The sequence below is a fragment of the Equus przewalskii genome, chromosome 1 (assembly GCF_037783145.1).
Source record: "Equus przewalskii isolate Varuska chromosome 1, EquPr2, whole genome shotgun sequence".
In the NCBI taxonomy this organism is placed as follows: Eukaryota; Metazoa; Chordata; class Mammalia; order Perissodactyla; family Equidae; genus Equus; species Equus przewalskii.
The window spans coordinates 127,051,716-127,079,597 of NC_091831.1; the positions used below are offsets into that span (position 1 = coordinate 127,051,716).

General features: G+C 47.5%; 1 protein-coding gene across 2 annotated transcripts; it reads right to left on the reverse strand.

Annotated features, from left to right (window-relative positions):
* Positions 1 to 9: 9 nt before the first annotated feature.
* On the reverse strand, positions 10 to 27,866 carry SLC24A1 (solute carrier family 24 member 1). Of its 2 annotated transcripts, XM_070576765.1 has the most exons (9): positions 25,850 to 27,866; positions 15,431 to 15,484; positions 14,068 to 14,176; positions 10,105 to 10,191; positions 8,951 to 9,042; positions 5,200 to 5,898; positions 4,374 to 4,463; positions 3,294 to 3,460; positions 642 to 2,454 (listed from the first exon to the last, which is right to left on the reverse strand). In XM_070576765.1, the coding sequence occupies exons 1-9, from the start codon at positions 27,740 to 27,742 to the stop codon at positions 2,205 to 2,207; spliced, it is 3,441 nt and encodes a 1,146-aa protein (XP_070432866.1). In that variant the 5' UTR covers positions 27,743 to 27,866; the 3' UTR covers positions 642 to 2,204. The 2 variants fall into 2 exon arrangements, with proteins under 2 accessions (XP_070432858.1, XP_070432866.1); XM_070576757.1 differs by lacking the exon at positions 15,431 to 15,484 and having other exon boundaries at positions 10 to 2,454.
* Between the last annotated feature and the right edge of the window lie 16 nt (positions 27,867 to 27,882).

The following is a 27,882-nucleotide window of genomic DNA, read 5'->3' on the forward strand; positions in this document are numbered from 1 at the left end:
TCATTAGAGTTGATTTTAAAGATTTTATTTTTTCCTTTTTCTCCCCAAAGCCCCCGGTACATAGTTGTATATTCTTCGTTGTGGGTCCTTCTAGTTGTGGCATGTGGGACGCTGCCTCGACGTGGTTTGATGAGCAGTCCCATGTCCGCACCCAGGATTCGAACCAACGAAACACTGGGCTGCCTGCAGCAGAGCACGAACTTAACCACTCGGCCACGGGGCCAGCCCCAGAGTTGATTTTAATCATTAAATGGCTGTCCAGCACTTCATCATTCAGAACATTTCACTGTCCCTCTCTCCTCAGTCAGTCATTCAGGGAAGAGAATCAGATCCTGGGCTATCAGTGAGGAGGTGACATCCCTATGGCTAGCTGGCACTGGCTGCAGAGACCAGGTTGGTGCCTAGAGTTTGGGGATTGGCATCTCCCTCCCATAGGCATTGGTCTTTCCTCCTGTTCTTAGGCCATGGCACATGGAGACCAGGCAGTGCAGCAGCATCAGGATTGAGGATAACGAATTGAAGAATAGGGAATTTGAACACGCTTCCATATTCTTCTTCAGTCTTCTCTTGAGCATTCTGACAAGTAACCTAAAGATATGGATGAACCCATCCATGTTTGTAAAATAAAATATCATTGGGACTCACAATTTATGAAAATTTAATAAAAAGTCATCTCCAAAGAATGTGAATCCTAGGGTAGTGAGGCCATTAAGTAAATTAACCGCCCATCTTAAAAGATAGATTATGGACTGAAGTACTTTGAACACAGCCCTTCAACACCAGTGTCTGATTTTCTTTTCACATCACCTCTGTCCTGCTGTCTTCTAGTCGTCAGTGAATCCTCTCTTGTGTTTGTAATTAAAGCCACATTCACCATCATAATCTACAGTCGCCTGAGCTCTGAAACCAGGGACATAGAACTGTTTCATTTCTACTGTGTTCCTTAACTTGATGCTAGTAAAAGCAGCAAGGAGTGGTATTTAGTATACAAGCACTTCAAATTCCACTTGAAATGTTTAAGTAACCCCACAATTTTTAAAAACACAAGTGTCCTTTACACTAGCTACCTTGGAAGTAGTAATACTTTTTTTGCACCATGTTGTCATTGTGTTAAGCATTTTTGGAATTTTTCCTTTGCGATTGCCTTAACATCCACTTACAAACCACACAAGAAGTCAGTCCTCTTGCTTTATAGTCCTGTCTAGGTTGACATGCAGAAGTAGCATTGCCCCACTGGATCTCCTGCTTTATAAACCAGATTTGGCTCTGCTGACTTTGGACTCTCTCTAAAATTCCTTTCCTTCTTACTAGTAGCAGTTGTCACTGTTGGGTGAGAATATGCTGGAGTGAGGACAGCTTTGTTAGAATGTCTCATCCCTCAAGGGGACCACTTGATGGAGACACTAACTTGGATTTTCTAATAAGTACATATTTTTAAATAGCCCTTAGACTAATTTTCCTTCCCTAATATCCACGCCTTCCAATTCAGGGGCAAATTATAAATTTTAATTTCTTGGGCTACTTATTTTAATTTCACTTTTCAGAAATGCAACAAGCTAATGTAGCCCTCCTTTTAAGCTATAAAATATTGGCGCACACTTTAGTGGACTATGATGTGTAATGACAATTGATTCCTGTTATACTTCTTTTCCTATAGCCTTAGCTCCTTAAACTCACCAATAACTGAAGCTGTAATGATTACAAACCTGATAGAGCCTCATGTTTTGGAAAGAAAGAGAAGACAGCATATTGCAGGGTTTCTTGGGGCAGGGACCTGGAGGGTGAGATGTAAATCACATCTGCATCTTTTGGATCAGTGGCCCTTCAGGAATGATCAGGGAACTGTGAGCACGGGAGCTTGTCTTATTGCTCCGGTGCCTGTCCCAGCCCTCCTCCCCAGTTGTCCCTCATTTAGAAAACCTTGTGACTCCAGGGGTCCTTCTGTGGCCTCCATGTGATAGCTGTCTGCATCCATCTGGGGTAGGAACTCCACCTGTCCAGAGGTGAGAGTCTTATTCCACAATAAGCTGCAGGTATTTCCAGGCAGAAACTTCAGTCCTGCATCCCATTCACATTAGAGGCTCTTGGCCACTCAGTTCAGTCTCCTGGATCACGTTCATTCTTTCCATAATGTAACAAGAGGTGCAGTAACTTCTGGCATGGTTTTCTGACCCATGTCCATTTTGAGCAACAGTGACTCTGACTCAGACAGATACAGGGCAGGATATGATTCGATCTTCTAACATCACACTGATTATTAGGAATACAAAGTAGAGGAGGAACATTGTGAAGCCCAGGATCTTGTTCATCCTCCATTTGCATGATGCAATTGAAGAGATCACAAACACGAGCATGAGAAAAAGCAAAACAATTGCACAAAACAAGCCATTGCTGCTGACTGGAACAGGCTGTAATCCATTGATAAGAGAGAAAAGAAACCAAGGAACGGGCAGGCTGCAAGATTGAAGAAATAATGTGAATATTCTTAATGTTTGTAATAATCCCCTATACTTAGTATTTTACCATTTACAAAGCACTTATTTTCCCCACAAACAAATGTTTGAAATAGAACAGAAAATATTAGCACCATTTCACAGATGAGGAAACTAAAGTTCAGGGAAAGTTAATATCTACATTTTTATGATAAGGTGTAGTTCAGGATAATATTTCTTTAAAATCTTTAGTAATCAGGGCTCTCCTATGCCCTTTTACCTGCCCCCTCCCCCAACACACACACACACACACAAATTCAAATTAAAGAAACCAAAGCCGCCACCCAAGTCCAGGACGTGATTTCAGGAAATGAAAATAGCACAGGTGCTCTGCTCTGACAAAGTTGAGAGGAGGGGGTAAGGAAATGGGTACGGGAGGGTGTGGCATTTGCTTATTTCTACAAAATGCTTTTAGAGCCTGTGGGGTGGCAGGAGCCCAGATGCAAAGGAGCAGGAATATCAGGAAGTGAGACTGAATCATTGCTGCTTCCAGCCCCACCTCCACCACCTGGGAGGTCAGTGAGCAGAGCGTTTGACTGTAGTTGCTATTAGAATTTAATGGACTTTATTTTTCAATTCACCTATAAATTCTAGGCGGTTACATTTCAGGCAGTATTTTAGTTCTCTTATGCCATCTGGCTGTGATGAATGAAGGGAGGATACTCCGTTGCCTTGTAGAAACTAATATAAATGCTCTTTTATTCCATGTATAATGAATGAAGCAGAAAACCAGCGAACAGAGCCAACACAGTGTTTTCCAGTCATACTTAATATGCCTTAGAAAGCAACTTTGCCACTCACCCCACGGTGATATCAAATATGTTACTGCCCACAGAGCTTGACACAGCCATGTCTCCCAGGCCTTTCCGAGCAACAATCACACTGGTGATGAGGTCAGGAATTGACGTGCCTGCTGCTAGGATTGTCAAACCCATGATCTCTTCAGAAATCCCTATTGTTTCACCAACCTGGTAAACAATAACAGGAATGAGAAACCATAGCAACAGCAGGTAAAAAGTCTGAGGCTCTTCAAAGCACCAGCCACATTCTACTTTGTGCAAACCCAGCACCGGCCACAGAGCCTGGCGCACTCCCTTGCCTGAGTGAGGTAGGGCTATGGTGGGACTGACAGCTGGAGAGATGGGCCATAGAGAGAAAGAACGGGCCCCCTGCTCAAGGCTTCAGGGAGTGATGCTGCTCTTTTCTAAATTGGACTAAAAGTTCATCTATGATACCACCTCCCACTGTCCTTCCAAATACACCACTACCCTCCCCAAAGAACTGCCCCTCCAAAGATCTGTTCATGTCACCCGTTTCCATTTCCAGAACCATGGACCCCTGCTTTGTGCCAGAAACTAAGTTAAAGGTTGGAGATAGAAGTATGAGCAGTACAACACAGACCCTCTTCTCCCCCTGGTGAAAGAGAAAAGCTTGTAAACAACAATTACAGCTTTGTGCTAAGGGCAGTATTCCAGCTGGAACAGAAAAGCCATGGGTACTCAGAGGACGACTGATAAAATGCCAGAGAGGAGGCAAAACTGGGCTGGCTCTCACAAGTGTACACGAGTTCACCAGGTGGAGAGGAGTGAGGATGTGTGACAGAGAAAACAGAGAATGAGGCTATTAAGAAATGGTCAGCTGAAAGCAGACTGTGAGGGGCCTTCTATGTCATGCTACAATGTGAATGTAAGACAGAAGAGCCACACTTGAAAAGCACTACGTTCACTAGAATTAAAAGTCTACTTTTAAACCTTTATAATGTAGAAACTGTACAAATTCACTTAATCCTCACCATTCCCTGGGTACTAGAAATTCACCTTGAAGGAAAAAAGTGTCCTTGAGCTCTTCTGATGCAGGATTTAGTTCCTGCTGTTCACTCACCTGGTGAGCCCACCACACCATGAGGTATGAGAACATGGCTATCCACGTGATGGATCCCAGGAAGGTGATGACAAAAAACTTCCTAGACTCCTGTGTGAAAGTTTGAAAAGGAAGAGAAGTAAGTTGCAGAGGTCCTTCCAAGTGAGCCCCAGAATCAGTGACGAGATCTGGAGGAGTGCTGGAGAGGATCTGGAGATGTTTGCGCTGAGATCTCTGTCTCCAGTGAGGACCTTGAGATGGCTGGGAAAGGAGGAGGTTTGTGGCCCATAGGGGAGTCTGGCCCGTAGGGTGTTCAGCGGTCACCAAACTGAAGAGAGCTATTTGCTTGCCCTGGAACCAGACCATTTTAGGGATTTGGTTTGGCTTCTGCAACTTCTCCCCGCCCCTTCCTTCTCCCGACTCTGAGACAGAATATGGTCTGCCTTTGACTGGGGTATGTGAGTAAGACCTTTCCCCAGAAATAGGAATGCTGGGGAGAAAGAGCACTTATAACCCTAGTTTTCACAATATCCCTGTGAAATATGGAGGGGGTGTAAAGGCATCATTCTCATATTAAAATCAAGGAGCAGATGAGTCAAGGAGGGACTAGTTTACATTGCTTACAGTGGTGGAAATAAGCACATTCTAGGGCCTCCGAACTCCATCAGTATGTCCCCCTAGGGGCATGGTCCCCTCCAGAGCTGCAAATTCCATCCCAGATCCTCTCTGTGGTTGAGCCCTGCCAAGCTGGTTTACCCTGTCCTCTCCCTCCTCTTGTGTGGGAATGCCTAGAGACCTCACAGCCTCTCTGAGGATGGACAGCTGGGCTACGGCTGGGCAAACTCACCAGCCTCCGGACGTCAGGTACCGTCAGCCAGAGCGGGAGCACAATGGGCAGGAGGAAGAGGTACATGGCCTGCTTCTGCCTGGTCTCAGGCCACTCCAGGGACAAAGGCTCCTCATTTTCCTCCTCCTCCTCCTCTTCCTCTTCTTCCTCCTCCTCCTCTTCTTCCTCCTCCTCCTCTTCTTCCTCTTCCTCATCTTCACCATCACCTCCCCCTTCATCATCTATACCTTTCTCATCACTTTTGGCTTCACCTTGATTTTCAGCATGGAATTCCTGCTCTTCAGCTTCACCTTCATCACCTTTCATTTCCCCATCTTCTCCTGCTTGGATTTCAGCTTCACTTTCATTGTCTCCTTTTCCTCCTGCTTGGATTACAGCTTCACTTTCATTGTCTCCTTTTCCTCCTGCTTGGATTTCAGCTTCACTTTCATTGTCTCCTTTTCCTCCTGCTTGGATTTCAGCTTCACTTTCATTGTCTCCTTTTCCTCCTGCTTCGGTTTCACCTCCATGTTCATCTTCTTTTCCTCCTGCTTCGGTTTCACCTCCATGTTCATCTTCTTTTCCTCCTGCTTCGGTTTCACCTTCACCTTCTAGTTGAGTTTCACCTCCACCTCCCTCTCCCTTTTCACCTTCACAAGGAGCTTCAACCTCTCCGCCCATCGTTTCCCCTGTGCTTTCAGCTCCAGCCACATCACCTTCCTGCAGTCCAAAGCCAAGAGATTAATGTGTAATCACTGCTCTGCTTGGTTTCCTTCCCAGTTTCTCATTATTTTTAGTTTTGGTTGTTCTCAGAATGTATCTAAAAACTTGAGTATGAGGAGAAAAGTAGTGCAATCATTCAGCAAAATTACCTTCACAACATTCCTAGCCAGTGGTTGTCTGGTCTTTATGTGATCACTTCCAGAGATGGAGACTCGGCACCTAAAGCGGCTTCTTTCATCTTTAACAACTCTGATTACTTTGAAGTCCCTCTTTACACCAAGGTTCTACCCCCGTGTATAGGTTTACTCTTTGGAGCCACACAGAACAAGGCTAATCACTCTCCCATAGACAGCTCTCTTCCCTGGGTTAAAGATCCCCAGGTCCTTCTATCATTCCTGCATGCCATGGCCTAGGGCCTCCTCCCTAGCTTCGTGAACTCATCCTAGTTAGCTTATATCCCATGAGGAGGCTTCGAAAACTGAACACAGGACACTGCGTAGAGTTGAATAGAATCATCACCTCCTGTGTTTTAGATAATATGCTTTCATTAATTTTGCCTAATATGGCATGATATCTTTTGGTGGTTACATCGCTTTGCTGTGTCCACTAAAACTCCTCAAATGTTATATTACCTTACATGTATAAAATAATGATGATGATAATACCTATTTATTAGGAGTTTTTATGTGCCAGGCACCATGCTAAGTTGTTTAATAATAATAATTGCAGCTAGCACTTAGTATGTTTCATGAGTTAATTTATGATATAGATAGCATCAAACCCATCTGACTGATGGAGAAATGGGTATAGAGTAGTTAAATAACTTGCCCACGGTCCACACAGTTTGTAAGTGATGAAGCTGGGATTTGAATATGGATAGTCCAACTCTCGGCCTCTTAACCACCAAGCTCCTCTACTTTGCAAATGCCGGGGCCAAATGAGATATTTGGTTCCCAAAGCTGGTAGCCCGGGGAGCTTATTAGAAATGCAGATTTCCTCACCCTACTGGACCAACTGAATTAGAATCTCTAGGACTGGAAGCCAGGAATCTACTTTCACATTCTCACAACTACTCCTAATAGACCCATCTGCAGACCAGTGTTTGGGAACCTTGAACTGACACCATGCACTCTAAAAGTCACTGGTTCTGAGAGTCCTCAGGTTAGGCTGCCAACTAACACATAACAATGTGCTGGTCCAATCCTTTGAGCAAAGGACCTGGGCTGTGTGCTCATGGAGTAAGTCATCTGTCACAAATTTCATGACAGCCACTCCCCAAGGGATGCTCAGTGTCTCAACTCTGCTGCATATTAAAGTCACCTGGAAGCTGTAAGAACATTCATGCTCAAGGATCCACCCCAGATAGTCTGACTTAACTGGTTGAGAGTGGGGCCTGGGCATTTTTTAAAGCTTCCCCAAATTATCCTAATATGCAACCAGTGTTGAGAACCCCTGATGAAGCAGTCAAATATTAATATCTGTGAGGCCTGTGCTTTGAGAATGAAGAGCCAGAAAATTTTAGTCACCATAATTCCTGCCCTCATTCCCCAACCCCCATCAGGAGAGAAGGCTTCCTGGAGGAGATAAGTCATTGAAATAGAGAGGCATGGGAGTGTCTGCCCAGCCTGCACCCTCTTCTCTGAGAACTGTAATCCTTAGCAGCCCCTGAACGGGTGGCTCCCTTCTTCTGTGCTTAAGTCACAGCGCCCCACCTCTCTTCACCACAGCTGATTGGACACAGGCTGGATCTCTGACCCGTGACCTGGTTTAAACGAATTCTCTCTCTTCTGACAGTGGGAGCCAGTCACTGGTTGATCCCCCTCCGGCCTAGAGGACTGGGATAGTGGTTAGGGCTGTGTGTGCCAGTAAGGAAGCAAATGGAGCCAGGCTTCCGGGAGAGGTTGTGTGATGGAGCCTGCACACAGAGAAGGGGATGTGAGAGAGAGCAGGACGTGGAGTGAGAAGCCACCAGGGTCACAGAGGCCCTCCCAGGCCTAGGTCCAGCTCCTTGTGAGACCAAGCTTCACATCCTGCCCTGGGACTGCAGGAGGTACCTCCATATCCTCAAATCCCTTTACTTAAGCTGGCAGTAATGGGCCTACTCAGTACCCTCATGTTACCATGAAGATGTTCTAGACATTGCACCCAAAGTTGCTGGCTTAAGGATGAGATATAATTGAGTGCTTCTGGCTGTTGAATAGAAAAAACAAACAGGGAGGGAACTTGCAAACTGACTGCCTATTTACTGTCACTCAACCCTTATTGAGCACAGCTGTGTGTTAGGCATTGCGTTTCTCTCTGTGGGAGAGACAAAAACGACTCCGACTTGGATCCTGTCTTCAGCAACCCCACCACCCAGCAGGAGAACTAGAGAGACTCATACATGGAGTACAAGGAAGGCAGTGAAAAGAGCCCTGAGAGGGGGACAGAGTACCATGGGTATTCAGATTGGGGGGATCAGGGAAGCGTCACAGCAAAGGCGGCATTTACACTGGCCTGGAGGGGCGGGTGCGATTAGGATATATGACAATGGAGGGGAAAAGGCATTCTGGGGGAGGAAACCATGTGGGCCAAGGCCTGGGGGTAGAAAAAGAGGGAGACAAGAAGTCCAGTTGGCAGGAGCAGGATGGAAGAAGAGGCTGTGAGGCTGTAAAGGCAGCAGTGTCAGGAATCCATGAGGCTGAGGTGCCTCAAAAGGTTCCCAGGCCTTTACTCACCTACTCCCTCACCCCCTAACCCTTGCATTTCGAGCTACCTGGTCTCACTGTCCTCTAGTTGCTAACAGACCCCCTAACAGTTATTCCTTCTGTTCTTAGAGCTTGAGACAGTTGGCAACCCATTCTCGTATATATTATCTCCCTCACACTAAGGTGTTAGGTGAATTAACTGGCCCCATGGGGTATTTGATCTTCAGAGAAAGGACAATGCTTATCCCAGGAGAATGAACTTCAAATAGCATTTCAGACCTTCAAGAAGGAAGGACTTTTGGTCAGCAAGTCCTTCCCTGGGCCTCTCAAGTTCCTCCACCAGGGAAGAGGCTTATGCCTACCTGACCACCAGGATCCTCCTCCTGAGCTCCCTGGACGTCTGGAGCAGGGGCTGGTGTGACCGTGACCAAAGGTAGTTGGGCTGACTCCTCCTCTTTAAAGGATAAACAAGAGAGAGAGGTCAGAAGAGTGTGCCAGGTTCTGAGGGCAGACTGGTGTGAGTGGCTACAGAGCTATTGGACTTGTCCACTTCAGGGTCTCAGAAGGTTGGTTTGGGGAATTTCTTGTAGATAGGAAAAGTAAAATAATGTGAATTGCTATTGCCCTGTCCACAGAGATATCTACAGAGGAGAGGACAGTTGGGAAGTAGCCACCCTTGTTCCCTCTATATTTGGAGACATTTCTATCCTCGCCAGTGTGGCCAATGATGCTGTGAACAGCTTGGACAGCTGGAGCAGGGAGAGGGCAAAGCCCCAGCCCTCAGGATCTGACGCCTCCCCAACCAACTGATGATTTCAAAGGCAGCAGCTAGAAAGCCTTGGAAGAGGATTGAAGGGGAATGGAAACTTGGAGAGTCTGGAGAGCTGGATTTAGGTACAGGCTCTCTCACTTCTTGGCTGCGTGGCTTTGGGCAAGTCACTTGACCTCTGAGTCTCAGTTTCCTTATCTATAGAACGGGAACAATGACTGCTGCTCTCCCTCCCTCCAAGGGCTGCTAGGTGCATCAGGCAGGCCTGGTGTGCTATACAGAGCCCACTGCAGTAGCTGTCTTACTACCCCTGTCCCAGCTGCCACACAGATGCTGGACTTCTGTGTCACTGGATCCCTGGTGGCCTTCCCTCACTGGGGTTGCTGGTCTCAGACCAATCCCTAGCAGCACTGTCCTTTTGTAGCAGTGACAGGAAGAAGAAATTGAGTCCAAGAGAGTCTTATTTGGGACAAGATTTAGAAAAAAAGAAGTGGGAATTCAACAACCCCCGACCTGGCCTTGCCTACCCACTCTGAGGAGAGTGCAAAGGAGTTGCTCAGGGCTGCCCTCAGGCCACAGCCGTGTCAGGGAGGAGAAGGCGGAGCACAGCAGAGTGCCAGGCAGCACCAGATCATCACTCCGCTGACTGGCTCAGAGAAGCCAAGAGGCAGGGCTCAGTCAAGAGGCTGGCCAACAGGAGGGAGGAAGGTGGCAGGAGAAACCCCACTGGTCTCACCATTCTCTCACCTTCTGCTTTGCTCTCTGCTTTGACCTGAGGCTTGGCTTTGGCCTCCTGATTCAAGCTCTCCTCCTCCTTGTCCTTGGAGGGGCGGTCTGTGAATGAGAAAGGAAACACATCTTATCTGGGACCACAGTGTCCCTGCCATACCCTTCAGTTAGGCTGGTCAGCTGGCAGCCAGAGCTGCTGAAGTGGTTAGGAAGAGGCTGGCCTGGGAGTCGTGATGTCTTGTCTGGATTCTGGTCCTTCTAGGCTTGTTCATGGTGCCCAATTTCCAAACTTTTGTCTTAAATTCCCTGTACTGTCACTAACTGGCTGCACCCTTGGGCAAATCACTTTCCTCTCTATGCCTATTTCTTTTCTGGTAAATTGATGTGGTTGGACTCAGGGGCAACAAAAAGGATTTATTTCCTTTATGAGCTCAAGTGATGGCTGCTTGAGTGCTGAATTGAGGGGAATTCTGACCCAAACTTGATAGGAGAGGACCATGATTGATCAGTGATGTCTGCAATGGGCAGAGAATGGAGAAATAATGGCAGGGAAACATTTTTGCCATCCTTGGACTAGATTATCTGTAAGGTCCTTTGCAGTTTACTTTCTGTGGCTCTAGAACACTAGAAGCTTTACTACAGCTCCAGGGGCACTACTGGTGGCCATGTTTATGAGCCTTCCCTCTCCAGTGGGAAAGGGAAATAGCTGACCACCAAGCTCCCTGCCACACCCTGTTTGACCCCAGACACCTGGAGCCCAAGTGACGCCTCCTTCCAGATCCCTGTGCACATGCTTTGCTGGAGGCCCACTGAGCACTGTGCACAGGATGGTGCTGCCCTGATTTCCAGGCAAGAAAAATGGGGAGGACAACTCTCTTTCAATGTGACTATGTTCCAGGCAACATGCAAAGTGCTTTACATGTGGAATTTCTAGGTGGGAGGTGCAAGAGCTCATGAGAGTCTACCTCACAGCTGTGCAGTCCAGGAGAGAGAGGACAACGGCACAAGTAATAGAACAAAGTGGTACCATGGGGTCTATTCTGGATTCCAGGCTGGCTCTGCACTGTGAGCATTGGGTGACCTTGGGAAGACTGTGTACCCACTCCAAGCTTCAGTGTCCCCTCTCTAGAAAGGCAACACCATGATATACTCAGAGCACTGATGTGATGGTCTATGAGACAAAATAAATAATAGTATTTTAATTGCTGCAATTAAATATTGTTATGTTAGCTCAGATTCTGGAGCCAGACAGCCTGGGTTTGAATCCTAGTTCTGCCACTTGCTAGCCCTGGACTTCACTGGGTGATTCCTTAATGTCTCTGTACCTTAGATTCTTCATCTGTAAAATCTTACAGAGTTGTTGAAGAAATAAATGAATTTATATGTGAAGGTGCTTAAAACAGTGCCTGGCACCTAGAAAGCACTATATAAGTTTTAGCTATGACAACAATGATGAATCAATAACAGTAGTTGAGAACAGCCGTCACACCCAGGAAACAACTCTTCAGTGACAAGGCCCAGCATTCCAGAGGGTCTGAGTTAGAAGGGAACCTGAAGATCCTCTGGTCCGTAATATAGACAGAGTGAGAAGGTGAGATCTGGGAAGCTGGGTGGATCAGACTCTGCCTGGGTCCAAGATGGGCAGGAAACATAAACGGGTCTAGAACTTCCTCCTCTCAACCTGGCTCCTAAACTCTCAGAGTTGGTTCAGCTGCAGCCATTTCTGACAGGCTCCATCCTGCAGAGCTGCCTCTCTGGCATGTGTGGGCCCACGAAGTGTCCTGGCGGGCCTGCCCAGGAGATCTTCGTTAGAACTGAGACGTCAGGGGCAGACACTCCACCGCCTCCTTCATCCAGACAACTCCAGCACCCCCTTGGCACTGATCAAGCACTGCAGTCTTCTGTTGAGCAACATGTAGCTGTTATCAAAGGAGGGCTCCCCTGGTTCCAGTCCTGGTGCTGAGAATATCTGCTGACTGTGGCCTGGAGGGGCTGGCAAGAAAACCAAGTTCCCCTCTTTCCTTCTCGTCGCTCATCACAAACCCTGACCTCTCACTTCCCAAACCTCTGAGGAAAGCAGGTCAGTGGCAGGGTCTCCCTTTGTTTTTCTCTCTCTTTCTTTCTCTCTGTGTGTCTCTGTCTCTTTCTCTCTCATACACACACACACACACACACATCCAAGTGAAATCACCAGAAGAGGCATGGGATCCTGGAGAGGTAAAGCCCCTTCACAGGGCAAGTGAAAGTTCAGACCACAGATCAGCTCTGTGGAAAGAGCTGGGACACCTGAAAGGAAACCTGAAAGGACAGCTCCTGCATGATCCCAGCCGCTCCCGGATGGAATCTCGGGTGTAGAATCAGGGTCGGCTTCTCTGATCAGGACTGCGTCCCAGAATATTGGCAATCATTCTCCGTGAAGGCCGTTCCATGCTTGCCACACACGCATACAATGTACCAAGCATGCTCGTCTTCCCTGGAATGACTGTCACTGGCTCCGCCAGTGCTGGTTTCCTCACATGACCTCTCAGCGCAGCCAGATCATCTCCTTAGTATCAATCTCCTCTGACCTCGGCCTGACCTGGCCATACATAATCCTGTTAGGACAAGTAGGCCAGCTGGCGGCTGTTGGCCGTGGAAGCGGCCCAGGTGGGGGCCTCTGCAGTCCCATTCAGGAGAAGGTCTTTATCTTTAGGACTTTGCTGGAGTCAGTGATTCCACGAGGAGAGGCCAGGCATAATCCAGAGATACAGCTTCCTTCGCTGTGCCCAGGCCGGGCATGCGCCAGCACTGATCACCCACAGGCTGCCAGGTGCTGTGGACTCCCCCCTCGAAACCCTAGGGGACTGTTTTTCCAGAGCTGATATTTAGGGGTGGCCTCTCTCAGTGTCTGCTGAGGCTCACCTTGAGGATTTTCTAAGAAGGTTTGATCACCTCGTTCCTGACTCTGCTTTTCACAGTACCATCTACTTGTTTTAAACACTCAACAACCCTATATTGTGTCTGAAGAAGACACTTCAGGGCCTGAGGAAATTCTGAGCTTCCCCAAATTTGTCCCTGAACCAGAAACGTCAGTCAGGATGCTCCCTGGGGCTCATGAGTCAGTCTCTGGATATTCAGCTCAGTCCTCAGCCCTCCTACCCAGTCGCACTCTGACTCGGCTTCTGCCCAAAGGCCAACCTTCCCTTGATGGGCCTCCTGCCTGAGCTCCCAGTTCTGCACCAGAGTCCCAGAGATGGAGGAGCCCAAGGAGAGCATGAGCCCACCCGAGGGGTGCCATTTAGGGTCCTGAGAAGCATGTTAGGGGCAGCTCTCTGGGAAAGGGGGTCAGAAGGCAGGACTTGGTAAGGTAGATGGTGAGAATCTCAGCTGCCCGCATCACTTATACTTTGGGATTCCTGGCTTGGCGGCGGGGGCGGGGGGGGGGGGGTGGTTAGCAGCTTTCCTAAGCCTCCAGAGCCAAATACAGAATAAAGAGAGGTGCCGCTCACAGGTTCTGGGCTGTGGGACCCTACAGGAGGTGCCTCCAGAAGTGGCCCTGGCCAGTCAGCCTGAGCCAGGCTGCCTGGCTGGAGACTCTGTGGGACACTGGGGCTGACTTGTGGGTGGTGGGCTTTGCAGGGAAGTCACTGAGGGCAGCCCCAACAGGGACCAGCGCAGGGCACATGGCACTCATGGCCTCACTAACTACAGGTGAAGTCCTTCATTTTACAGGCGGGGACACGGGGGCAGGGAGGTGGTGGGATGTGAACACTAAGGACCTTAGCTCCTTGGGGCCCTCTCCTGTGAGTCCTGTGTCTTTGTCTCCACTCTGTCCCCCGGGCCACCTGCCTTTACCACCCACTCTCCTCTGCCAACTCTCTGTTCCTACTCCCGCCCCCACCCCACCCACTACTCTCAGTTTTGCAGGTCCCAGTTCTTGTCCAGCCGCAGGAGGGAAGGAGTGGACAGGGAAACCGTGCAGTCTGGGGAGGCCTTGCTTACCTTCCCCCAGGGGGTCCAGGCTGTGGACGATGAGCCGGAAGATGGTGCTGCGGATGGTGCTGTTGTGCAGAGAGGCCGAGCTGCTCCCTCGGGTCAGCACAGACGGGAGCTGAGCAGGGGAGAGCCAGGCCTCAGTGGGCCCCTGCCCGAGCCAGGGGAGGAGCCACACGAGAGCTTCATTAACCCTGCCTCCCTCCCACAGAGGTCAGGGTGAATGCACAGGAGGCTTACCCTGGCCTCCCCAGGAGAGTTATACTAGTTTCTTTCGCAGCCCCCTCTCCCCCAACTCTTCCATGACTGGCTAATTCTACATACTGAATAATCCCAAGGTCTCAACAGGGAGCAGACAATGTGTAAGAAGGGTATCACATTACCAAGGGTCTGTCCATCCCTGCAAGTACAACCTCACAGAAGCACACACTCACCCACAGACCACACAGCAAGACCCACTGCGCAGGGGTACAGCCCTTTACAGTCCACAAAACATCATGGTGCTTTATCATTGCCCTGCCCCCAGAGATAAGCAAGGCTGTCACCCCTTCTACAGAAAAGGAAATGAAAACTCAGTGAGGCTACGGGGCCTATCCGAGGTCATATGGGGAGTAAATGAGAGTTAAGACTAGCACCCAGGTCTTCTGATTCCTAATCCAGTTCTTTTTTTTCTACCCACATGCTCGAGAGACCTTCACAGGCACATACCTACACACCCCTGTGTGCAGACACACAGATTTGACACAAATTTATTCACTGTGACACACTTAGAAACATCATCTGATCTACAAAGGAACATCCACAGACAATGCCTGCTCAGCCCCTCCCTTCCTCTCCCGCCCGGTCCCTCTGGATCTGAACTCTTCTGCCATCTAGTGGCTGTGGTAACAGAACTTCACAACAGGGATTTTCTTTGGATGGGGAAAGTTTCCTTCAGGCCCCAGCCTCTTTACGGTCCCCATAATTCTTCCTAAATATCCCAGAGGCCAAAGGCAGTTAAGACACAGTTTTTCGGAAATCTCAGACTCCCCTGCTCCTAGAGTTCCTTCTAAGTTTTTCTTAGTTTGGGGCATTCCAAAACCACCGGTAATTAGCCTTTTAGATCAATTATAGGATGTTGGGACTTGAGTTCATCTAGTCCAGCCATTTTACAGAATCGGCAGAATCTGAGGCAGAAGCTAGTGGCAGAGTGAGCAGTGACATTCTGCACTTAGCTCGCAGACTAGCACCTCCTCCACGGCCACTGGGAGGTCAGAGTCAGGGAAGCCAGCACTCCCAGGACCCCAGCATCAGGGCCACAGTGCCCCAGGTCTGTGGCTGTCCTCTGAGACCGTGTGGTTTCCCCTCTGGGCTGACTCCACATGGCACCCACCTTGAGCTTCCTGTTTTCCTGTTGCTCATCCACGGCAACTGCCCCATGGCCCAGCTGCAAACAGGGACAGGAGTCACGAGATGTTTGAGGAGAACCTGCTTTTTCTCCCTACGTCCCTGTCTCTCCAGGGAGCCCTCTGGTTGGAACACAGAAACACACCCAGACATAACCTGGTCTCAGAAAATGTTTTAACATATCCAAACCTCCAGCCTGGCCTTCCACAGTCTGGCTTCAGCCTGCACACAGTTTCAGGTCTCCACTTACATGTCACCTTCCTCTGGGAAACTAAGGTGCCTGTCTAATTCTCTTTTATAGACTCCCATTCTTTTCCTTCATAGCACTTTCCCCAATTTACTTGTACGTTATTTGTATGTTAACATTTTTTGTCTGTTAAAATTTGTATGATAACATTTTTTTGCTAACACAAATAAATTGCCCCACTAGCATCCTGAAGGCAGACTGCCTATTTCATTCACCACTTTGTGACCAGCATGAAAATACTGCTGACATTTAGCAACCTTTCAATAAGCATTTGTTAAATGAATGAATGAACTGTCCTCTAAACATAACTAATGTATTCCAACTCCTGATCTCTTGTTCATGCCTTTTCCCTCTGCCTAAACTGCTTTCTCCATTCCTCTATGTCTACCAATTTTTCAGAAAATTCAGGGTTATTCTTATATAAATCTTTCCCAAGTGGCCCCTTTTACCCCAACCCCCACTCCAGCTCACTACAATACTAATCTACTCGAAAGCTGCGTAACAACAGTGAGCACATTTTGTGATACCAAAATCTGGCTCTGTAATCAAAGAAGTGCTAGTGTCCCGGGGAAGCCGTAGGACAGCTAGCTGGGAAATGGGACAGCCCTAGAAAACCCAAGAAAAAGATTCACTAAGCACACAGTGCTTACTGGCTGGACCACAAACTGGCCACTTTGCATTTACTGCCTTATAATACCACTTGAGCTTTTTAAAAAATCATCGTTTAACTTTTCGCATATATGAGTTTACTCAGTGAGGCTCCACGTTTTTTGAACTTATGATACACTCATCTCTGTTCCCCTAACCTGTGGCATAGTGTCTTGTACACAGTAGGTGCTCAGTGAAGGTGAGCTGAATGAGTAGATACTCCCAAGTGGCCTCTGGTGCTATCTTCAGGCAGTAGGGTCCCTAATGGCTGTCCCTAGTCATTGTCTTTACCTTCCCATTGCTACCTTCCATGGCCATAGAACAGGACTTGCTACACACCCTTCTCTATAGAAAATGCTGCCTGATCCAGGGCTACCCACCCCTCCATCCACTCAATTTGTTCATTCATTCAGTTCTTATTTCCCAAGCACCTCTGTGAAATGGCACTGTGCTAGTACTGTAGAGACACAAAGATGTTTAGGACACGGATTCTATGTCCCGAAAGGAAATGAGACCAATGATAACACAAACACATGACAAAGCAGAACGTGGTTCAAGAAGTGATAGGCGTAGATAAAGGTGCGGTGCTGGGTTGGACAAGGAAGTCTTCCTGAAGGAGGTAGAGTTTGGGTAAGCTTTGAAAGATGAAGGAGGTCTGAATGCTTGGACACACATTATTGAATGAATGAGTGAACAAATGTCCTAATGAATGAAACAGAGCAGAAATAACCAATCTGAATACAAAGGGAGCACTGTGGATTTTCTGAACAAACCCACTGCCTCTTTCATGACACCTGTGTAAATTTAGTGGGATACAAGAGGCTGCAGCACCAACCCTCACTGGCCTAGCCATCTCATTCTTTATCACGTCCAACCCTCACCCAGTGCTTTCTTCTTGGAGGCAAAGAACTATGAGGGGCCAGGATACCCTTTGAGAAGGCTGGTTCCATCTACCAAAGGCAGGAGAGACCCTCTTTTGCTCCTTGGTGCACACACCTAATGATTTCTCTGTCCTTCAGATTTATTCAAGCCAAAATACTTCTCTATGTGTTCACTGTTCATTGCACGTATCAGCATCTTCTAACTTCAGCGTGCATTTCTAACTTTCTGAAGCCCTTCACATGCATTTGCTCATTCAATACTACTAACTCTGTGAAATGGACAAGGCTAGTATTATTATTGCTACTTTGAAAGATGAGAAAACTGAGATGTAGAAAGATTCTGTGACTTGCACGTACTCACAAAGATGGTGACAGAACCCTCATCTCCTAATCTCCTTTCAGAGTTTTGTTTTTGTTGTTTTTTACTAAATCACATTTCTTTTCCCAAGAACAAATAAGGAAATGAGGTCAAATCCATATTTCCTAGTGGCACTGTTTCAAATTATTGATATTTCAAGTAAATGGACATGAGTATTTGTCTACACTCGGGTATGGCTTATGGGTCATTTATGGGTGGTAGTACCAGCAAGCAGGTGCTTTCAGAATATGCCCTACTACAAACACATTCCCACATCCACCTCTCATACCACACCATCCTCCCTCCTCTTTCTTCAGCCTCATCACCCCACCTTCTCCTTCTCCTCATGAAAATTAGCAAAGGGGCTGAGGAAACCGAAGAAGATGTCCTCACACCAGCCAAGCCCCCAGCATCTGTGATGCACCTTGCTGAGCAATGGGATCCCTTGCAGCCATCCATAGGAACCTAGGGTGGCAAACATGGCAGCCCCTCAGGGGGCTTCTCCTCCTGACCTCCGATTTCTATTTCCCACCGAAGTGGCAGTTAATCATTGACCTCTCCCCTTCTAGCCCATCCACGAGACATTTCCTGAACCACACATTTTAGTCTGTGGGGTTTTTTTAATATTCATTAAAATATTTACTGAATCCCTGGTCTGAGTCCTGCCTTCCCCCGACTCACACTCTAGTAGGGGACTCTTCACTTTAGTCGTTCGCTGAGTACAGTCTTGCACTCTGATCCACTCATTTGTGTAGGCTGCAAACCCAAGAGTCTATCCCAGTCCCTCCCTCACAGCCCACATCCAATTAGCCGTGAGACCTAGCTCCTGAAAGTCCTCAAATTTGGCCTCATCTCTCCGTTCTCCTGCCTACAGTCTTGCAACAGCCTCCTGACTCCTGATCTGTTCCTTTTCTGGTTCATTCTCCACCCCTCAGCCAGAGTGATTTTCTGAGCAAAGCACATCATCTCCCTCCCCCACATCCTGGGGACTCACCGTCCTCAGGAGGGAGTCCAGCCTCCTTAGCTGAGTACACACCAGCCTCCTGCTTACCTCCAGTCCAGCGCTGACCAATAGAAATAGAATGAAGCCACATACATAATTTTAATGATTTTAGTAGCCACATTTTTTAAAAGTAAAAGAAACGAGTGAAATTAATTTTAACAATATACTTTATTTAACCCAGTATATCAAAAACATAATTCAACATGTAATTAATATAAAAATATTAATATTTTATGTTTTTTTCACACTAAGCCTTTGAAACCAAGTGTGTATTTTATACTTATGGCACATCTCAATTCGGACTAGCCCCATTTCAAGAGGTCAGTAGCCATGAGTAGCTAGTGGCCACCATATTGGGCAGTGCAGCTATAGTCTCTTCACACTCCATTCCCCCGGCCTTTACACGTGCCTAGGAGACTCCCTACCCTCCTTCAGTCAGCAAACCCATGCTTGTCCTTCAAGATTCCGCTGAGCAAAATCTCCTCTAGGAATCCCTCCCTGACTGTCTGGTCTGTTGAGGTGTCCACTCTCTGTAATATTAAATCCCTCGGCACTTACCTGTATCATTACACATGAGTTGGTACCTATTAGTTTCAGTCGTCTATCTTCCCCACTGAGGCGGTCCAACCATGGAGCTGATGCAGCTTAAGCTTCAAGGCCCATCTCACCCCTACACAAACCCTTTCCAAGGCCTTGGTTTTGTAGCAATGGTTTTATATTCTTTTTCTTAAAGTGCCAGGCCTCACAAAACCTGGATCGACTCCCACTCCTCTGCTAGGCTGAGCTCCTCAAGGGCTGGGACTGTGTCTTTTTCTTACTGTATCCCCAGACCCTACACAGGTCTCATACAAAGGGATTCAATAAATGTCTAATGAATGAATAAACATTGGAGTTCTTTAGGGCTTAATCCTAGACTCACCTTGTCTCTCTCTCTCTCTCTTTCTCTCTCTCAGAGTAGTATCAGCCAGTCCTTGATTTTAATTAACATACACAAGTTGGCGATTCACAAATTTCTATTTTCAGTCCAGACCTTGTTCCTGAGCTTCAGGCCCATTTGGGCAACTGCCCCCTAGACACATCCACTTGGAAGTGACATAGGCACCCAAATTCACCATTCCAGAGTGGGAACACTTGAGTATCACTAAACCTGCTCTTCCTCGAGACTTCCCTTTCTCACTGCGTGGCACACCATCCACCCTGCTGCTCAAGCCAAAAACCTGGCAGCATCCTTGACTTCTCCTGCTGTCTCCCCCTCCACATCCACTTCATCACCAGGCCAGATGCTTCTGTCTTCAAAACATCTCTCAAAGATACATATAGGCTGTCTGCCCACAACAGCCTCCTAAGTGGACTCCCTGCTTCCACCCTTGCACACCTACAATTCATTCTCTACACAGCAGGTAGGGAGTGACCTTTTAAGTATGGACCCACATTACATCATTCCCTATTGAGCTCCCACCCTCCCCTCCGGCATTATTCTGTACCACCCTCCCCTTACTCAAGAACCATGCTGGCCTCCAATTCTTTCTTCTAATGCACCAAGCTCTCTCTAGGCTCGGAGCCTTTGCAAACGCTGTTTCCTCTTCAGGAACTCTGCCCCATGGAGCATGGGATGGTTTCCCTTCTCATTCTGCAGATCTCTATTTGGACTTCCCCCTCCAAGAGGCCTCCCCTGCTCTCCTTTGCTAAAGGGTGCCCACTACCTACAGTCACTCTCCATCACATGCACTGCTTGTTTCCTTTACAGCACTTGTCACACTCTGAAATTATCTTCCTAATTTATTTTACTTGTTTATTGTCCATATGCCCACTCCCCCACACAAAAAAATCTTCTGTTTGTCTTATATTTCCAATTTATATAGGTGGTAGAGCATCTAGAAATCATGCTGTTCCTTCTAGAAAGCCATGAATATCTAGTTTTATGTTTAATCCCATCTTATACACTAGGAGAAAATACTACTGTGTTGTATGACTGCACGTAAAATCTCAACTCCAAGCATACACACACCCATGAAAACAGCAAGCTATTAGGCCAGACACAATCAGATGTTTGAGTTTTTCTGTTAATATTTGTTTGCTTCTTATGCATTCATTTTGTCATCTGCTAGCACCCACTAGCAGATGAACACTGAAAGCTTAAGAAAATTTTGCGAGGAATAGAAGCCTTAAAATTGACAATTCTATTCTTACAATCTTTTCCTGACAACAGGGGGGAAGCTGACTATTATTCAAGGAGATAAAGGAGGAAACCCCTCAGCCCAGGCAAAGGTGGGCTCTTTGAGAACAGGGTAGATTCCCTGCAGCCTAGGATGCCGGGGCCCCAGGGGCAGGAGGGGACCTGGTGGCTGCCCCCTGTCCGCAGCCCTCTTGTCTCCACAGCAGGCAGCTGGCTGTACAAGCCACTGATGGGAGCCCTTGGGATAAATGTCAACCCTGACAAGCAAAGGAAAGATCGGCCCCACAGGAGGCACCAGCTTTGTCTGCTGGGGGCTCCTGTTGGTTGGTTTCATAAAAAGTCCTGCCAGGAAAGAGTGGCAGACTTTTCTCCAGAGTTTCACGTTCTGAAGTATTCTTGAGGGCAGAATGTGGGTATGGGGTTTCCAGAGGGGCCCAGAACAGTCTCATTCCCCACCTTGCATCCCTTTTCACAATTGGTGCCCCACAGGGCTGTCTTGCCAGGCAGCATCTCATGTAGATGGCTGGTGTTCCTGGCTAAACTCCAGCTCTCTCTATAAATAAGGGCCCCATGGCGCTTCAAATAGAGGTGGATAAGGCTTTTCAGCCAGGCTAGAACCTCAGCTTTACTGTTTGTTGGCTTTCTGTGACTATGCATGGTCAAGGCTGGCCAGATATTTACCATCTTTGACCAACACAAATACATTGAGAGCTTCAAAATCAGGCATAAAGTTTCAGAGAGGCGCTGGCCCAGTGGTGTAGTGGTTAAGTTCACACGCTCCACTTCAGCAGCCTGGAGTTCACAGGTTCGGACCCCAGGCATGGACATAGCACTGCCCGTCAAGCCACACTGTGGCGGCCTCCCACATAAAATAGAGGAAGATTGGCGTAGACGTTAGCTCAGAGACAATCTTCCTCAAGCAAAAACAGATGTTAGCTCAGGGCCAATCTTCCTCAAAAAAAGATTTTTTTCAGAGAGAGCTAAGTTAGACTGTGTTGATAACTATACAAACATTTACCATTTCCTTACTGGGGTCATTAAAGGCATCCTCAAACGTTTGACATTGTTGTCTGAAATATTTTTAGCTTTGATTTTTTTTCAGCCAGCATCAAAAGAGAGACTCTAAAGTAGTTACCGTGTGTCTATGTTCAAGTCTACAACGTTTATTTTTTCTGGAAATACTCAAGTGAATTCTGATTAGAATCATTCCTAGAAAACCTTTACCCTGGTTCTAGACTATCAGAGCAGAATAAAAAGTAAAGTGAAAGGTCCTCCCGCTCAGAAACTCTGCAGATATTGGCTGGATATTTAGTAAGAAAAGGACTCATTCTCTGCTGATCTTGCATCTCCAAGTTGTTTAGGTAGGAGAACACCTGCGAGTATGTCCCTCTCAGTAAGACACCACATGGACATTCCCATTTGTTTATTTATTGTCTGTAGCTGCTTTCATGCTACAATGACAGAGCTGAGTAATTGTGACAGAGACTGTATGGCCTGCAAAGCCTAAAATATTTACTGTCTGGCACATTGCAGTAAAAGTCTGCCAACCCATCTACTAGTTCATCCCGTTCACTTCACTGATGAGCAATCTAAAGCCTGGTTGAAAAGCAAAGTGACTTTGCAGCATTTTGCATAGTGTCCCCTTTATCACACTTACTCTTGTCTATGCCTGTCCCTTCTACTGGAAGGGATACAATCTTTTTATTTCCCACACTGCTACTTATTTAAATGCTTAATAATAAAAGTTTGTTGAATTGCATTGATTCGCCCAGGGTAACAGGGATATTTAGCAGTAGAGCCTGGGTTAAAACCCAGAAAAATACAGATTCATGAACCAGTGGTAAGGACCACCAACTAGCTACATAACTAGCTGAGTTAATTATCCTCTCTGAGCCTCAGTTTCCTCATCTGCAAAATGGGGATCATAATATACCCATGTAGGGTTTTTATGAGAAATTGTTGAGATAATGTACATACGGAATAGGCCCTCCGTAAGTATGGATTCCCTCCCCCACTCCTTTCTCTCTCTAAACTGGAGTCCCTGAACTGTTAGGGTTCCCTGAGAAAACTAAACCAAATACTCACAGACTTTCTGCTAGGGATGAGGCCCTGGGCTCAGCCCTTTGAGAGATGTAAAGATCGTTTCCCCATTTAGTGGCAATGATGAGCCTGATGTTGTGGCCACCCCCTCCACACTTCACCCCAGGCTGGCAACACAGGAAGGGGGAGGCCCAGGTGTCTTTCCTGTTCCTGTTTCTCTCCAGAAAGGAGCTGGCTCACACTGCCCTCCACTTCTCTTCCAGCTGCTTAGACCCTTCGAGCAGCTATAGATCCGACCTCGCCTCCCTAGTCTTCTTCCTGGGCTCCCTCCCAGTCTGTCTGGCCTTACCCTGCTATGCTCTGATGTCCTCATCTTTGGGGTGGGGCTGATTGAATAAGCCCAGTTTCTCTGGCCCCCTAACTTCCCGAGGTGATGCTCAAAGAAGAGATCGATTAGTCAGGGAGAGGAGTGAACCTAAGTTAGTATGAGTGAGTGAGAGAGCGAGGCATGTTCATTTTTGTAGTTAAAGTAAAATAGTTTACAGGGGTGAGTATGCACTCTTGCATAAAAACAAAAACAGATACCCCAACACAGTTTACTAGATCAAAGATTGGATAATCAGAGAATTACTTCATGAATTCAAAACAGAATGGCTTGCGCTCAGTCTGTCAGTGAAGTGCAGTATAATTTATCTCCCTCTAACTAGACCACAGGTCTTGGCCAGCCAAACATAAACATAAACATAAAGATATAAAGGCAGTTTCTCTCTCTCTGGCTATAAGAAATGTGAGGTGAAACTCCAAACCCAGAAGTTTTTAAAAACCATTTCTAAATAATTATAGTTCTTAAGTTATCTGGACTAATTTTTAGAAGGCACTTGTTAGTGCTGTAGAGTTCTAACTATAAGTTGTTTTTGAGGAAATTGTCTCTGAGCTAACATCTGTGCCAATCTTCCTCTATTTTTGTGTATGGTACACTGCCACAGTGTGGCTTGATGAGTGGTGTGTAGGTCCATAGGTCCACACTCGGGATCTGAACCTGTGAACCCCAGGCCGCTGAAGCAGAGCAGGCAAACTTAACCACTATGCCACTGGGCCAGCCCCCTGGTTCTTTTTAAATAATGCTGTTAATTAAAATTCATATGGGACCTGTTTCAAAAAATAGGTAAGAACAGGGTTGTAATCAGCACCACTCTCCCTGATTGGCAAAGAGCTGCCACTAAAGTCCTTGAAGAGTCTCTCAAGGAGGTTACAAATTCTCTTTTGAAATCATGATTACAATTCCCTTGCTTGGAAAGTTTTGCTTTGATGGTCTAGCTCTGGCAAAATAGAAAATTCAGAATTTGTATAGCTTAAACAAAAACAGAATTACTACAAGGAACTGGGAGGCAAATCAGAGGCATTTTGAAAACTGCTGGCCAAGGCAGAGGAGCCTACCAGGCTTCCTGGCCACCCTCAGCAAGGCTTGCCCTGAGAGCTTCATTAGGAGGGAGGTCCCTGGTTCCTCATATTAGACATGTAATGCTCTGAGCATCCCTTTCTTTTTTAAGCCTCTGGCTTCATGGAGCAGTTGTCTGGTGGGAAACAGTGCTGAATGGAGAGTTAGGGTACTGGGTTCCCATTCCAGTTCCGATATCTGCTGGCTGTATGACCTTGAGCAGGACATTTCTTCTTTTGGGGCCATCTGCAAATAAGGCAACTAGAACTCAGTTGACCAGATCAGACAAATGACCACTGTGCAGGCCCTGCCAGAACTGAACTCACTTGGACAACAAAGATTAGAGCTAGACAGGACCTTTTGGTGATTAGTTGGACTCTGTCATTTCCCCCAAAGAAGCGAAGGGACCCATCTAAGGTCACACAGTTAGTTAGAGGCAGAATTGGATTAGAACCCAGGTTTCTGGCCTCTCAGTTCCGTGCTCTAGCCAGAACACCACATTATCTTTAAAATCCTAAAGGAAGAACATTTCATTTCTCTTGCATCATATATGTCCCAGACATGTTGCTGAGTTCGGTCTCCATCCTGCTCACTCATCAAAACTGCTCTAGATTAAGTGGCTAAGTCCTCCTGCTCTTTGCACGCAAAATTCTTCCTGCACTGGTAGCTTCTCTGAGACCCAAAACAGGGAGGCCAGGAGCCAACATTTGCCCAAACTCACCCTCTAGGAGCATGAAAGAAATGGGTCTGTGTCCCCCAGGGTACCCTCACTTTGGAGTCTCAAGGAACAAAAAACCTTGAGATGAATTTTCAGAGATCACTTCCCAAATTTAATCTCATCTTCTAGGTTACTGAATCATGCAATAAATTTAGCAGGAAGGTCCCTCACAGGGGCAGAGAAATTCTTGGAAAGGAACTTTGGGGCCAGGAGAAAGCCTCAGGGTTGGAGCTCCTGATATCCGGTCTCCACTTGGCACAGAGAGAGGGCTCTGCCCCAGGGCTGGCTTGTCAGTGCATGAGTGGAGCTCCCATTTGCTCCAATTTTTTGAAAACAAAACAAAACAAAAAAACACTCCCCTTTGTCAGATACCATCCAAGCTACCAGCCCCTCCAAGTCTGGAATGTGAACCAACAGGATTAAATGAAAGTGAGGGTGCTAGATAAACCCTAAACACCATGCACATGGAAGAGATTATCATTTTTCCCTGCCTTATATCTCCTTGGACATTCTCCAAACCCCAGCTCAAACATCATTTCCAAAGACCCACTCAGACCAACCCGGGTTCAAATCCTGGCTCCACCGCCTATTTGCTGTGGGACTTTGAACAAGTGGTTTAACTTCATTAGGTCTCAGTTTCTTTCCCTTTCGATGGGGGATCATCATAATAATCATTTTATAGGGTAACTGGGGGTTGAACAAAGGGCAGTCTTGCAAAGGTCCCAGCATAGTGCCTGGCAGGGAATAGGATTCTGTAAATGTTGAATGAACAGCAAGGGAATCAGAGAACCCATCTCTTGAGTTCTGACCCAGCACTTTTCACTCTTCAGTCCCTGGCTTCCCTCTACCCTTTTGACCCAAAGAGGCTAAAGAAGCCTGAGCCAGTCTGTCCTTACCTTGCTGAGGTCCCCTAGGGCCATGACCTTGGCCACTGGCCTCCTGCTGAGCTGCTCCTTCACCCAGACCTCAAGCTGCTTGTTCCACTTCATGGTGAACACATAGAAGGCATAGGCCAGCAGCAACAGCAGGCTCTCCCACCAAGCAATGAAGCTATCCAGGAAGAAGAGGATGAGCATTATCAGGTCAAGGATGTAGAAGGAGACATCACGGAACAAGGGCCACCAGGTGAGGTTGAGGATCTCCCGGGAGAAGAGGGCACAGGTGCCTATGACAAACAGGATGTTGAACACAGCAGAGCCCACGATGGTGCCGATGCCCACGTTGCTGTGGGAGATGAAGACACCAATTAGGGAAGTGAAGAGCTCGGGGGCAGAGCCTCCAGCAGCCATGAATGTGGCACCTGCCACATCCTCAGAGATCTGCAGCTTGTCTGTGATGATGCCCAGGGCTGGGACAAAGTACTCGTCGCACACGATGGCCAAGGCCACAAACACATACATCATGCCAAAGATGTGCAGGACCACCCAGCCCTGCCGCCGCTCCTCCACACTGAACAGGTCTGGGGGGTACTCTCCCTTGGGGGGAAGGTCTGACCAGCCAGGGGGCAATGCTGAGGAACTGGGACTGGGCACCTCTGGGATCACAGCTGTTGTCAGGCTGGGGGAGGGGACAGTGGGCACCGGTGGGGCTGGCTCCACAGCCACACAGTCACGGACCTGGGTGGTCGGATTTGCCCTGACCCTGGTGGATGCTGAGGTGCTGGATGCTGTGGAAGTTTTCTTAGCCAGCCCCCAGAAGGTGGATGAGGATATTCTGATGGGTGGTTTACTGGTTCTGGACGAGAGATTCCTAACAATCCAGGCAGTAGTAGAGGCTTTGATTTCTGCTGGGCTACTGCCTGTCATGGCGCTTATCATCCCCTCAGAGGTGGCTGCAGTGTGCTCCAGGACTGTTCCCTGTGGAATTGCCAGGTTGTTTTTTCCCAGTAACTCCTGGGGGCTGGTTGAGCTATTAATGTCCATTCTTCTGGGGGTATTCAGGGTGTTCTTTTCCACCACACTCCTTGGAGAAGTCAAGATGTTTGTCTCTACATCATTTATCAGGAAAGTTGGGGTGTTATCAATTATTCCCTTGAGAGTTGTTGGGGTGGTTTCCTCCACTATTCTCTTAAGGGCGTTGGTCTCTAGTATTTTGTTGGTTGCCATAGTTTCACTGTCTTTTACTGTTGTTCTGAAGGTGATCCCATGGCTCCTTATCACTGTCTTGAGTGTGGGTGGGGCATAATTGCCTACTACTCTACCAAGTGGGGATGGGATATATTTCTTCACCTTTCCTCTGGCTTGAGTTGGGTGGTAGCTCTGCATCTCTCCCCTGAGTGTTGTTGGGGTATAATTCTTTACTGTTGGTCTGCTTGAAGTTGGGGTGTAGTGACTCAATACTCCACTAGGTGTGGTTGTGGTGTTTTCCTTCACACTTCCTGTGCCTGCTGCTGTTGGGCTGTAGTTATTCTTGAGTATTGTTGGAGTGATGTTGGCTATTCTTCTGGGAGTAATAGGGGTGTTCTCCATTGTTATGCCAGGGGTTGCTTCATCTTTGCCCACTGTGGCTTTGGGCACCAGTGTCTCACCCTCCATTTCAGAGCGAGCTCTTGGAGGGTCACTGCTCACCATCATCATCTCATTGTTGGGGAGATCCCGGCTGTCCAGTTTTATAGGGTGTTGGGAAGAGACTGCTCCCCACAGTGAGGGGAGGCCCCGGAGGCTCTTCAGGTGCTGGTAGGTGGAACCAATGATCAACATTGCCAATAGGAAGAGGAGGCGACTCCAATGAAGCCGCTTTTGCCAGAGCAACCGCCTTTCCCGCACCCCCATCCTGATCAATTTCCCCATGATGGCCAATTATGCCTGGTTACAGAAACCCTCTCATTCTGTCCATGGAAATATGGGGGTTGTTCTGGGATTCAGGTTGGTGATCAGTGACAATTTCTGCATGAAGCCCAGCCAGGGGTATCCACAAACCTAGGGGAAAA